Source organism: Coffea arabica, chromosome 9e (assembly GCF_036785885.1).
Source record: "Coffea arabica cultivar ET-39 chromosome 9e, Coffea Arabica ET-39 HiFi, whole genome shotgun sequence".
Taxonomy (NCBI): domain Eukaryota; kingdom Viridiplantae; phylum Streptophyta; class Magnoliopsida; order Gentianales; family Rubiaceae; genus Coffea; species Coffea arabica.
Window position 1 is genome coordinate 5,737,415 of NC_092327.1, and position 13,163 is coordinate 5,750,577.

Below are 13,163 nucleotides of genomic sequence, written 5' to 3' on the forward strand. Positions count from 1 at the left end.
ATTTGCTGCTCAACAAAATGAAACAGTCGATTTAGGCATTTAAACAGAGTGGTAAAAATTATTATCGATCTATTGATTAATAGCTAGTTATAAAATAAACATTGTTACACCATATAGAACCCGCTTTCCATCTACTACCTGGTGTGAGAGAGTCTGACCACATTGTTTTAGCCCGACATTGATTTTTCAATGTGCCTTTTTTTCTTTTTTTTTTCTAAAAATGAATAGTTGTCAGGACATGCAAATACTAGCTGTAGCATGCATGAATGTAAATCCCTCTTACTCCTTATTTTAACAATTCAATTAACATTTTCATCCAAAATCTTGAACTACATGTATGGCAATGTAAGAATAATTTCTTTCACTTGCAGCTTTTTCCTCTTGATATTTCCTTCTTGGAGTCCAAGATCATAAGATCATCTAAGAAAACGAAAAGTCAACGTGGAAGGTGGTGTTCTATATTGCACAGCTTAATCCCTTCTTCCATTCATTTTCAGATTGAATAATTTAGAGAGGAGAAAAGGTAACAAACAGAATTAAAATTTCCATAAGAAAGGACTGTAAAGAGATCTAGAATAAAACAAGATTCAGACAAAAAAGCTTCAGCTAAAATCAATTTGTCAACTATTTGTTGACAATTCAAATAAGCTCATAACTGATGAGAAATAGTACATCAAACCAAACGTCATTTCTGAATAAGCTTAACTGGTTCAAAATATCAAGTGAAATACTATTTCTGGACAGTTAAAAGAGTACAAAGAATGACAAGTATCATTTGCAGGCAATAAAGAGTACATAAGGATAGATAATACAGACAGTTTTGAGTTGTCAAGTCATTTCCTCATCTTTTAGTTCGTGATTAAATAGGGCTGGCAAAGAACCATTAATCAAGGATAAACGGGTGAAAGGCAATTTACATGATCCATAAACTAAAGGGACCTGAACACTAGATACAGACATCCTACTAAAAGTTTTTCGGAAGAAGCAATACTAGTAGTCCTAATTATCAAAGTCAGAATCATCTTCATAATCCTGATACTCCCCTCTTTCCTGCAAAATGTTTAACGCATTATAAGGAAAATGCTGCTGGATGCTTTGGTCTTAGGAAAGCTATTGCATGAACGTGCACAGAAGAAACTAAAAGTGGCAAAACAGAATAGGATTGGTGGAAATTAACCTTTCGTTTCATATATTCTGCCATTGCTCTGTCAAACTCTGCTCGTTTCTCTGTGGCTATATCATAATATTGAACCTTTTCCTGCACAGTATCAAAACAGTGGATGGAGAACAACTACTTATTCCATAAGCAGGCAGCTCATAAACTTCTTTTCTGTCAGAACACCATAAGGTCCATTTAACAGTTGAAATCATTAAAGAACATATTGCCTTTTTTCTGGTGACAAAAAATCAATTTTGACACCTCAGCATGCATCACTGATCCATCAAACACAAGAACAGGAGCTAAGTTTGCCAGGATCAAGTAAGCCACTATAGAGTCCATCTGATGGAGATCATTCTAGAAGGATAATGGCTTTCTTCTTCTTTTTTGATCTAGCAATACAAGCCAAAGCTAGTAGATTCAGTAAACCTTACAGAATCCCTAGTATACCGGTTACCTTTTCAGTTTGAAGCAGGAGGAGAATTTAACAAGATCCCCAATATAACATTTTGCTCCTTCCACATAAATACATTTGTATCTTGGCATATTTCTAGGGTTTTTTCCAATTAAATTTGTTCAGAGAAGATTGACTAGAGTGAAACAACTAGCTGAAGTTCATTTGACCCTCCCAATCTTAGTATGTAAAGGGTGAAAATACAAATAACAGCACCACATTTTCCTTTAATCCCATACACCCAAAAGAAAGTGTCCCCAGTCAAATGTGGGTAACAGTAATCAACTTGAGAGTTGAAACCCTTAAAGCACTTTGATGATCCCCAAAACACCTCAGATTAAAATTTCATAGGTAAATCATGACTTGTTCACCTGTCAACTACTAAAACTTGTCCTATGGAATATGATTAATGGTTATTAATTAGTTAAAAGCACTATATTGATTAAGCATCTTTCACAAACACAGACAAAATCTCCTTAGAAAGCGATGGTAAAATATGTATATCACAATTGCTTACTTGGATTCAGAATACTGTTGAATACACATGGGCATGCCCTACTCTTATTGTCCTTCTAGAAAGAGTCAGTGATATCTACCATCAATTCGAGCTTGTTAGACGGATCTTGTAGAACATATGAAGTGTTGACGTGGAACTCTAGACAGTTAGATGAGGTGTTTACAATGGCTAAATTTCTCACCTCAGGATATAAATCTGAGGAGGATGTTTCATAGCTGAAGATTTTGAGAATACCAGGTACGGTGCTATCTATAATTCTTTCAAATACAGATTTCATTCTGTTCTTATGCATGTCTCCAGAACCTTGCTGCTGCCACAGCTACCAAAACCAGTACTTATACCCCAATTACTCAAATGAGTTCCTAGGGCAAACATTTAACTGTTACCTGTTAACAATATACACAACAAAATCTGGACTCAAGCATTATGTTCATTTTAGAGACGCAAAGTTTACTGGGTGATACAGACATGGAAACTTTTCTTTTTATCGTTGGTAAAAAACATACTTCCTAAATTGACCTTTCAACTGTTTATTTTATTTTTGAATCTGAGTAAAATACGTTTTTACGATGGTAAAATACGTTCGGAAAAAATCCGTTTTTCGTTCTTGAACTTTGAGTTGGGGACACATTTTGTCCCCAAATTTTTAGATGCATCACATTTAGTACATGAATTAATTATTTTGGGCCACATTTCATCCAAAAACAGTAAAATATTCAATTTAAACTGAGAAATTGGTTTTGCTTAACGATCACATGCCAAACACGTGACTTTCTTCATCCAAATTAAGCAATTTATCATTTTTGGACTAAATGTGACAAAAAATAATTAATTTATGTACTAAATGGTGCGTCTAAAAGTTTGGGGACGAAATGTGTCCCTAACTCAAATTTTAGGGATGAAAAGTGAATTTTTCCCATCAGAAACTTGTTTGCATTTGAGTTCAAAAACTTTCCTCAAATTTGCACTCAACAGATTTTTGTATAGAGTTAATCTTATGTACACGAGCTGTGTATATAATGGATCAGATCTCAGATTCAACAAATGAGAAAGGCAGAAAAGGTAGAGGCAATAAACGAAAGAGACACGTAAACCTAAGTAAAAAATATACTTCAACTGACAGAAATTTATCAAGGTCCTGCTTCTCAATACAACAAAGTGGCTATTACAATTCTTAAACAGGCTAGAGCAGCAGTCCAGTTCCTTACGTGGTCATGAAAGAGCAAATGTAATGAGAGTTTCACAAGTCCTTCCAGATGCCCTTTTGGAGATGATTTAGCAGGATCAACCTTAGGATATACTAAAGCATAGTTTCAAAAAGATTTAGGCTTTTCAGTTGAACTTATTGTGTGGACTATCTGGTTTCACGTCTGGAATATGTGCTTGTTGGGTCAGTATAACCATAACTGATCACGAGACATCACTGTGAATAAGTAGCATTAGATGTGTTTTTTTCATTTAATCGAATTAGTTAGTTTTTTCAACTGGGATAAGATTTATATGAACATTTTGAAGCTTGTGATTAACCTTCTATAGAAAGGCTGTTTGTTAGCAAACCAGGTGGACTCTATGAATTTCTTCCACATTTACTATTCCAAGTGTCACTTTACAACCCCTATTTCACCATCCTTTTGGCTTCTAAAACGTTTCTTTTCTCCTAAAACAAATTCTAGCCCTTTGGCAATTACAAAACATCAAAAATTACCACCCATCACCATTGGCAGCCTCTTTTTTTTTTTTTTTTTTTTTTTTAGATTCCAAAATCTGTCCTGCGATAATACCTAAAATGACAGATCAAATTGTTTCCACTTCTCCGGATGACTTTTACTTTCAGATAAGAATTACAAGATGCAAAACCAAATGTAAGAGGATACTGATCTTGGATACATATTGCCACCTTCAGGATCTCAATATAATTAAGTTATTACAGATCAAGCCTGTAATGAGAAGGCCATTAGAATCTTTAATTTCGTAGCTTAATTGCAATCCTCAGAGAAAAAAGTTCAATCACTTCTAAGATGCCACACTAACATCTTGTGTGTTATGAACTTCAAATGCTTTACCATATTATACAACATTAGACATACTCCAGTACACTACAGAGTTCCTTCTTTCAGATTTACTGTTAATCTAAAGAAATTACCAGCCATTGAACATATTTTGCCCCAACATTATCACCAGATTATGTGCTCATGCGATTTCCCTATTCTGCTTACCAAAACAATTTGACTAGCAAAAAATATAGAGATTACGAAAAAGCATCATAAAAAAGTAAAGAACTATAAGAGTTCAAAAACCTCATATGTCATTGTTTTCCACCTCTCTCCACATGCCTTGCCAATCTGATGCAAGCAAATGTTGCCACGATTCATGCACAAGAGAAACAACACTGCTTAAGTAACCACAGTTGAACCAAATTGAAAAGAAAAAGAAAAAGAAAAGAAAGAAAAAAATGCCATAGCGAATATACATCACGCATAGTTTTGATATCAGGATTCTTCTCTTGAAATTCCTTGCGAAAATCCTCCCTATAGAAACATAATAATCAAGCAACAATTAGTAATTCAAGGGATTGTATCCCTTCATATTCAGAGCAGAAGATACAGTTCAAACACACGAAATGCAACATGACTCTTTCTACTACTTCCAGATGCTAGACTACAACAAAAGACCACATGATAAAGTTAGCATGATTCTGATAATTCACAAAAGTTAAACACAACCACAAACCAAAACATTGAAAACTCTGCGATACTATAACAAATTTCGACACAGTAAACAGAAATAGCAGATTGAAACTGGGAACCACATAAACTACTTCAACATTAAAAAGGCACAAATATGCATGTCCTCATCCTTGGGTCATACTTTACAGATTTCAATCGAGTTTCTGCAAGAAATAATCCAAACTAGCTACAAGCTGTTCTTGATTGCTTCCTAGTTGCTGTCTTTATTCCATAGGATGGAGATAATCGGCACATTCAACTGTACATTGGTTGGATAACATAGATTGTCTTTGAAGAGTACAACCACAAACTCGAAAAGTCTAAACTCAGAGTGCAGCATAAGATTTTGGATAGTAAAATAAACACAGATTTTTTACTGTAAAATTTTTGGTGGTCTTTAACAAACTTAACCTATATTGGTCAAGAGTGATGCCTAAAGTACACCAGAAATGCTTGGTGGTCTTTAACCTACATTGGTTAAATTTTTACTGTAAAATAAACACAGATTTTTGACTGTAAAATTTTTTGGTGGTCTTTAACAAACTTAACCTATATTGGTCAAGAGTGATGCCTTAAGTACACCAGAAATGCATTCCAAGCATCTTTCAAAAGATAACTTTATCTAACATAAACCCAAACTACCATAACATATTGTCGGACCACCTACGCCACTCTTGTAGATTCATATAATCAACCAATTTCCAGCTTTACTCTGCCTTCTCTTTCCCCCTGCTTGCAATCCCCATGTTTCAAAACATATCATCTCTATATAGCTTATTACATTAATTGCTTTATCATCTCTATATAACTGACTAATCAAGATTTTACCTAACTTCATTATCCCAATTCCAAATTTAAATATTAAAAGAACCCAACTCTAGTATTAAATTTCAAAAAACACGCCATAAGTTCATTATCAAATAAGAACAAAAGCTACAGCTGAATTTATATCCCAAAAAAATAATAATCAGTTCATAATAGAATTGGAGCAAATGCAGCAAGAACCCATGAGCAATCATAAACAATGAAAAAGTATTGACAGTAGGGGGCAAAAGGAGTATAAATAGAAGAAGAACATACAAGAAGTAGAAGAAAGCAGTAGGGGGCTTCTTGGGCTTAAAGGCATCAATTTTGGAACTCTTCTTCTTCTTCTTTGGTGTCATTTTCGACTTGTTTCCAGCAGGGTTTTTCATTTGCTGTGATGTTCTCACCCTCAAAACCATTCTCCTGAAAACTTGAGATTTTTCACTCAATAACAGCCAAAAATTACAAACAAAATTGAATAAAAAAACATATAATTTCTTTTATATGAAGTAAAATCCAGAAGCCAATAGTACCAACCCATCTGTTGTTTTGGCAGTAGCTGCTGAAGCAGAGGCAGAAGCAGAATTTTGAGAGGTTGAAGAAGCTCTTCCCTTCGCCATTGTTTAGTTGTGGCCTGGTTCAGCGTCTGGGAGGTTTGATTGTTCTGCGACTCTTTTGAGTCCTGACTAATAGTAGGTTTTTATGCGTCTCTGGGTCCGGACCCGGTCTGGTTCGATGGTATATACGGTCTTAGCAATTGAAATTTGAAATATCTAGCGGTTTTTTTTTTTAATCTTGTCATTAACTAGTTGTTTACATTGTGATATCTTCAAGCAACTTTTTTATATTTGACAAATATTTATTGAACTTTGACAAAAAAGATATTTATTGAAAGAATATTCATAGAAAAGAATCAAAATAATGAATGATATAAAGTTAAGATACCAAATATAGGATGAATAGTAAAATTAAACGGAATAAAAATAGCTGTGCACAAGTTAATAAACAGTTCATAGTGTTAACTTGTGCTTCATTTATGTACTCTTTTTTTTAAGAAATTTGTAAAGAAATTGGATTTTGGCAATGGAGAAATTTTAAGAAAATAATATCCAATTATACAATTTAAATGGATTAGTATGAGTGGTATGTTAAAAAAAACGTGGAGTAAAACATGATAGAAAATGAAAATTTGTAAGATCTTAGATCTATTATTAAATAATCAATTCAAATAATAGGAATAGAAAATGTAATTGTAAAAAATTTTAAAAATGAAATTATAAGCTGATTGATAAAAGAATCAATAAATGCACGATTAATATAATCCTCTTTCCTGTCCCTACTTCTTAAATCTTACTCCTCCTGTACCGGAAAAATTAAAAGAAAATGCACCATCAATGTAAACGCATATAAATTAGGGGATTACTAGACTAATTGAAATTTACTATCATTAAAGATAGTAAAAATAGAGGAAATGATATGAGAGAATTATGGGTTAATTGATAAAAGAAAATTATCAACTAAGGAATGCACAATCAATTTTTATTAGTAGAAAAGTGAGATGAATGTTGCAATATTTTTGCATTCAAATGTCCTTCACAAATTGTCCTTAAAGGAAACCTTACAAAATGAATCTTATGATAAAAATTTGTCTGGGGAGTGAATTGGGCGATAAGGGCTGAGAAATTGTAAGTAAGAGATTCTGAATTCAAAACTCTTACTTACAAAAATAAAATAAAATTAATAATTTGTTTTAATTCATTTTTGTCACATTCTTTTGTTTAACAAAGAAGTAATGTTTAGTCCTTCAATACAAGTTAGCTTTTATTCAAAATCAATTTCTTTGGATAACCTTTCAAGGAACCAAAAGAAAATTTAATTCAGTTATCCTATATCAATTCAATATTCTCTCTTTTTTTTTTTTTTTTGCCAAACAATAACATAGGATTATATTGCATAAAAACAATTATACATGTTCACAATTGTAGAGCAACTGATCCCATATTTGTCCTGGCTAAACTAGATAATCAAGTAGAGAGGAAAACCTTCCACTGAACATCATTGACTAAACTTAAGGCAAATTTTGCCAACTCATGACTAACAAAGTTATCTTTTCTTTTGACAAAAGAGATGGAACATTTACTAAAACTTTGTCTCAGTTTTGTGATATATTCCGCAATGGTTCTGATTTTCGCATCTTGATTGCTCTCTACTATAATTCTATCTACTGCCATTTATAATCAGATTGTATCGCTACATTTCTCCACTCTTCCAACTTTGCCTTGATTAAAGCTCTTCTGATTGCACTTGCTTCCTCACTAGTGGGTCACTGCACTTTTGCTCAGTTCCAACCCAAGCATTTATGATATCTCTATCATTCTTTCTTGCAAAATTCCCCAACTTGCTATCCTCTTTTTATTGTCCAAGGCTGCATCTGTGTTGAGTTTAACAATGCCTTGCTATGGTGGCTTCCATTTAGCATTATCGTTAATGTTTTCTTCTCCTAAATCTCCTATATTCTCCCTTGGATTTGCGATATCGTACTCCTGCCACTCCAACATTGCTTTGTTAACTGTCTGTCCTGGACATTTTCTTTCTTTGTTGAAGTGGACTTGGTTCCTTGTCTTTCAAATCTGCCAAAGAATATTTATTGTTAATACTACATGTTCCCTTCTCTCATTTCATTGCTGAGCATCCATTAAGCTATTCCACCAATGCCAAAAGTTGTGTCTAAATTCATTCAATTCATCCCATTTAATAGGTGCTGCATTCCATACAAGTTTATTATGTTGGTAGAAGAAAAACAAGTGTTCTAAGGTTTCAACATTTTCACCACAATATAAGCATTTATCTTGCCCTTTCTAGTTCTACTCTTTATAACCTTATTTACATGTAATATTCTGTGTAAGCATTTCTATATGAAGTGCTTCAACTTGTGTTTCATATTTGGACTCGATAACAACTTCCAAACTCCGAAGTTTTGTTCATTCCTATTGCTATTTTCTTCTTGGTTTCTTTTGGTCTCATATTCCTCTTTAATCCCTTTTGCTAGTAAATAACCTGTCTTCACAGTATACTCATCCAATGCTGATAGTGGTCAAACCAATATAACCTTACTGTTATCAATACTCACTGGGATCTTTCTGATGCTCCTGCAGTCCTCCTTATTAAACACTGTGTCAATCAGTTCCATCTTACATTGAGCATTCTGTATTAGATTACTCACTTTACTTATCCAGCAATCTGTTGGTTTTTCTATTATGATCATTCCTTTACTCTTGTCAATATTCATCTATCCCTCTAGATATCAATTGGTGCACCCATCCCCCATTCTCTTTCTTACCCCTCTCTCAAGCAGCTCTCTTGCACTCATGATACTTTTCCACATCCATGAATCACTATCTCTTGTTTTCATCTTCCAAATTGACCCATTTTAAAAATATTTTCCCTTTAATATCCCACTCACCCTTTAGGTTTGGCCTAGTTAATACTCTCCGCAACTATCTTCCTAACATTGCCGTGTTGAATTCCATCAAATCTCTAAAGCCCAAGCTCCCTTTCCTTTAACTTCTATTGAGTTTGTCCAACCAATCCAGTACACATAGTCCTTTTGGAAGCCTACAACACCCTATAGCATAAGTAGGCATAACTAGTATAACTGATTTCAGTAACACTTCCTTTCCTGCCCGACTCAACAAGTTTTCCAATCATTCAGTTTTGACATCACCCTTCCCTTTATGTAGCTAAAGATCTGTTTCTTGGATCTCCCAATAACCACAGGTAATCCTAAGTTTTTACCCTGCTGCACATGTTTCATGCCTTCAAGTACTTCTAGCACTACATTTTTCCTGTCTTACCTAATATTTTTACTAAAAAACACTGCTAATTTTCCCACATTGATCATTTGGCCGGATACTGCTCCATACATGTTGAAAATTTGCATTACTTGTTGGGTTTCCTCTTCTGTTGCTTTACAGAATATGAAGGTATCATCAGCCAAAAAACAAATGGGATATAGCAGGGCAATTTTCAGCAATTTTAAGTCTAGCCAAAATTTACATTGCATTACTTGCTTTAATAAGTTAGAGAAACCTTCAAATATAATCACAAACAAGTAAGGGGATAGATGATCCCCTTGCCTGAGTGTGACAGCCCCATCTCCCCCTAGAGTGTACCTAAGGGTTTGGTGGACCGCCTGCCCAACTCTCGCCAAGATTCGGTCATGCGCTACGAAATTTTAGAACAATAACATCAATAATAAAGGCGATAACAAATACAACCTCCAATGTGTACAGTTATGGATCTCAAATGCCCGTACAATCTATGAATACCGCTACGGAGTCGAATTTACAAAATCAAAACCACGCAAGCAAGCTAGAAATTCTAAGGAGTGCTCACACGAGCAACTAACAAAAGTTAGACAAAGTCTATGCCTTTCCCAATTTAACCTCTCATGTTCTGATCCCTGTAAGGAAAACAAATTCATAGAATGAGCTAAAAATCCAGTGAGCTTCCAAGAAAACAGGCAAGTAAACTCGCATACATGATACTATTCACAGGATATCGGAAAACAAGTCATACTCAAGCAGACCGTGACATATGGTTTAGTAATCAGGTAACCAGATAGATCATGCATTAATACACGGTAAATATCACATTTATGTCAAAAAGATATAGGCTGCTCTCAGGAGTAGGTTCCACAGCTGCTTGTTTGAGGTTCGTTGACTCTCCGTCAACCAGGAAATTATAATGTCCGTAAATCACCACTAAACGTCAATCTCTGTCCACTGATCATCCCCCTACCGGGCTCCAACACCAAAAGTACCCATGGTTCGTCAATCTCCTCGACCAAACCCTTTACCGACTCAATTTGTCCAACTAGCCATGGGGTTGGGCTTATAGCCCTAGGTATTCAAGAATCAAGTATTCATGATATGGTTTAAAGCCCCAAGTATTCAAGAATTCACAAGTGGAGTCGTTGGTTGTTATCCAATGCTCGTGCAATTATTGATTGGAGCCATTAGTTCTTACTTAACGCTCTGTATCAGAGATTTCACAGTGTTCAGATTAGAGTTCCAGTCCGAGTAAGTAGTATTAGGAAATTCTTCCTTTACCCAAGGTTACCCAACTTACCCGACCGCTCTAAGGCTGGTCTCAAGCAAAAGGTCTAACGAAAGCTCAATTCAGCAATTACGTACCTATATTCACGCATACGCATGAGTAACCCAAGTTCGAACTTACCCGACGTCTCAGATAAGGATCTAAGGGCTCAGTTCAACCGCTGTAAGAAAATACAACTAGCCTACAAGTCATGCATGTATAACCGCTGTAAGAGAAATACAGCCGGCCTACATTCACACACACGTATAAATGCAAGTTCACATGCAAGATCAAGTAATTCAAATTCACAGAGATTGAGTGTACATAAGACCACACTCACCTAGACAGGATCAAGTCACAAGTAAGCTCAACATATCAAGTTTTCAAGCATTTCAAGTATTTCAAATCCAAATACAGGTTACTTGCAAATCAAATTTGCTGGTACATGCATGAACAAAATATCAAAAGTTTAGTCGAGTTAGGTCAAGTGCGATAAAGTACACACTTGCCTATGAGATGACAAATCAAGTGTCTAGCAATTTCTAGCAGCAATGAGCATGAAACATGCAGTTAGAATACTCACCACGGCAACAAGCTTAAGTGTTTGCCTCAAGAGCACTTCCGACCTCACCTTCAAGTCCTAAAATCAAGTATGTAAAGTGTCATGAGATCCACTACTCCAAACTACCATATTCAAAGGAAAACACTTCCAAACCAACCAATTTATCTCAACTCTAATCATAAAACCAAATTCATAATGGTTCTACAACTCCAACTTGAAGTTGGAAATGAAATCAAGAACAACTTTTGAAGAATAGAATTTTCTCTAGTTTTATGTAATGCTATTTGAAAAATCATATCTTAAGTTTCTTAAATCCAAAATTTATAAATTTTATACCGTTGGAAAATAGACTCAAAGGATTACAATTTCCCAGAAGACACATTTGTAAGATTCTATTCACAAATCAGTCAAATTTCAGTCTCAAGTTGCTGCTTCATTGGATAGAAAAATAGAACAGGTGTGGAAATTCAGTCAACTTTGGAAAATCACAGATATTCATAGGAATTGAGAAAATTTATGAAATTTTCACGGTGGAAAGCACTCTGAATCTAGTTTTAAACGCAAAAAACAGAACTCAATTCCAACTTTTTTACACGAAGTTATAACCAAATTCCCAAAGCTGTGCAGAGCTTCCTGCGAAAATTTTCAGCAGCAAAACAATGAAGAAAAACAAGGTAGTTCACCTCTTAAAACCTTTCATTTTCCATTCCAATTCACTACTCATACCAGGATAACTGTCTAATCATGTGTTTAGGGTAGTACTACACCAAGTTCATCACACAAAACCAAGAACAAAGCTATATAAAGTCACACACTCTCTCTCGGTCAGTTTTAAGCAGAATTCCAGCCATGAAAACAGTGAAAGAAATGGTGTTCTTACCACTCAAAACTCATGATTTTGGTTCAAATCTAACACATACTTATAGCTTAACATATTATAGAGTATTTTGAGCAAAATTGAGCTTAAAATCATCATGAAAATTTAGAAATCAAGGCTGCAATTCCAACCCTAAATTTCGGTCAGCAAGCAGAATTTTCTCCAATGGATTTTCGAACATTCCTCCAATTAATTTCGTAATTTGTCAACCAAACCTATCTAACAAATCCATAAGATTTCATCACCAATGTAACAATAAATACATATAAGCCAAATTTTCAACAAGAAACCCATCATAATCATATATACATACAAACCCTAGCAAAGCCATGAAATTGCCATAAACATGCTTCCTTTAGCTTCTATAACATCAAACCTCAAATAAAATCAAAGATAAGAAGAGAAAACTAAGGTTCCTAGCCAAATTCAACTCTTTACCTCCAAACCCAAAGATGACAAGCCAATCAAGAGGGATAAAAGATTTTATTCTTCTAAAACTTCACCAAAAGCTCCTCTCCAAGCTTACCTTAAGATTGATCAGAGTAGATTAGGATTTTTCGTTGGATTCTTCATGATTTAAGCAAGAGATCAAGGCTGAATTTTTTTTGTTGTGTTTTCTCTCCCTTTCCTCTCTCAAAATTTCGTCCATGATGTGTGCAAGAAAATGAAAATGATGAAAACAAAAAGGTTTGGTCAAGATAAGAAGAAGCAAGCATGGTCTTGGTCAAACTTGGTTGGTTAATTGACAAATGTCAAGGAAAGATATATTATCTATCATTTTGCCTCTCTATTTGTCTCTAATCGCTAACTGTCACGCCCCGAGCCCGCACGCGCCCGTCATGCGACATCCGCCATATTCTCAACTCCCGCTCAAGAATACAAGGCAACATTTAACAAGAGTACACTTTAAAAGTACTAAATAATATAATCAAATAAAGTGCGGTACAAACATCATATAAAAGGTAGT

At 34.7% G+C, this 13,163-nt stretch overlaps 1 protein-coding gene and 1 long non-coding RNA gene across 3 annotated transcripts; both read right to left on the reverse strand.

The window, feature by feature from the left end:
• Nucleotides 1–750: 750 nt before the first annotated feature.
• On the reverse strand, nt 751–6,374 carry LOC113709293 (high mobility group B protein 14). Of its 2 annotated transcripts, XM_027232020.2 has the most exons (6): nt 6,198–6,371; nt 5,937–6,083; nt 4,601–4,658; nt 4,428–4,472; nt 1,178–1,258; nt 751–1,050 (listed from the first exon to the last, which is right to left on the reverse strand). In XM_027232020.2, exons 1-6 carry the CDS (start codon nt 6,278–6,280, stop codon nt 1,000–1,002), a joined length of 465 nt encoding a protein of 154 aa, XP_027087821.1. In that variant the 5' UTR covers nt 6,281–6,371; the 3' UTR covers nt 751–999. The 2 variants fall into 2 exon arrangements, with proteins under 2 accessions (XP_027087821.1, XP_027087822.2); XM_027232021.2 differs by lacking the exon at nt 751–1,050 and having other exon boundaries at nt 1,179–1,551; nt 6,198–6,374.
• Nucleotides 1,618–4,421, reverse strand: LOC140014768 (uncharacterized). Its single transcript, XR_011821444.1, has 2 exons — nt 2,312–4,421; nt 1,618–2,205 (listed from the first exon to the last, which is right to left on the reverse strand). It is a non-coding gene; the product is annotated as an uncharacterized lncRNA (long non-coding RNA).
• Nucleotides 6,375–13,163: the final 6,789 nt, after the last annotated feature.

Bases quoted from the DNA above. Each gene is read 5' to 3' on its own strand.
- LOC113709293 (XM_027232020.2), bottom strand. From the start codon at position 6,280: ATGGCGAAGGGAAGAGCTTCTTCAACCTCTCAAAATTCTGCTTCTGCC. The intron at 1,259-4,427 runs GTTTTTGAACTC...GATACTGTGCAG, and splicing joins GGAAAACAATGACATATGAG to GAAAAGGTTCAATATTATGA. The intron at 1,051-1,177 runs GTTAATTTCCAC...AACATTTTGCAG, and splicing joins CAGAATATATGAAACGAAAG to GAAAGAGGGGAGTATCAGGA.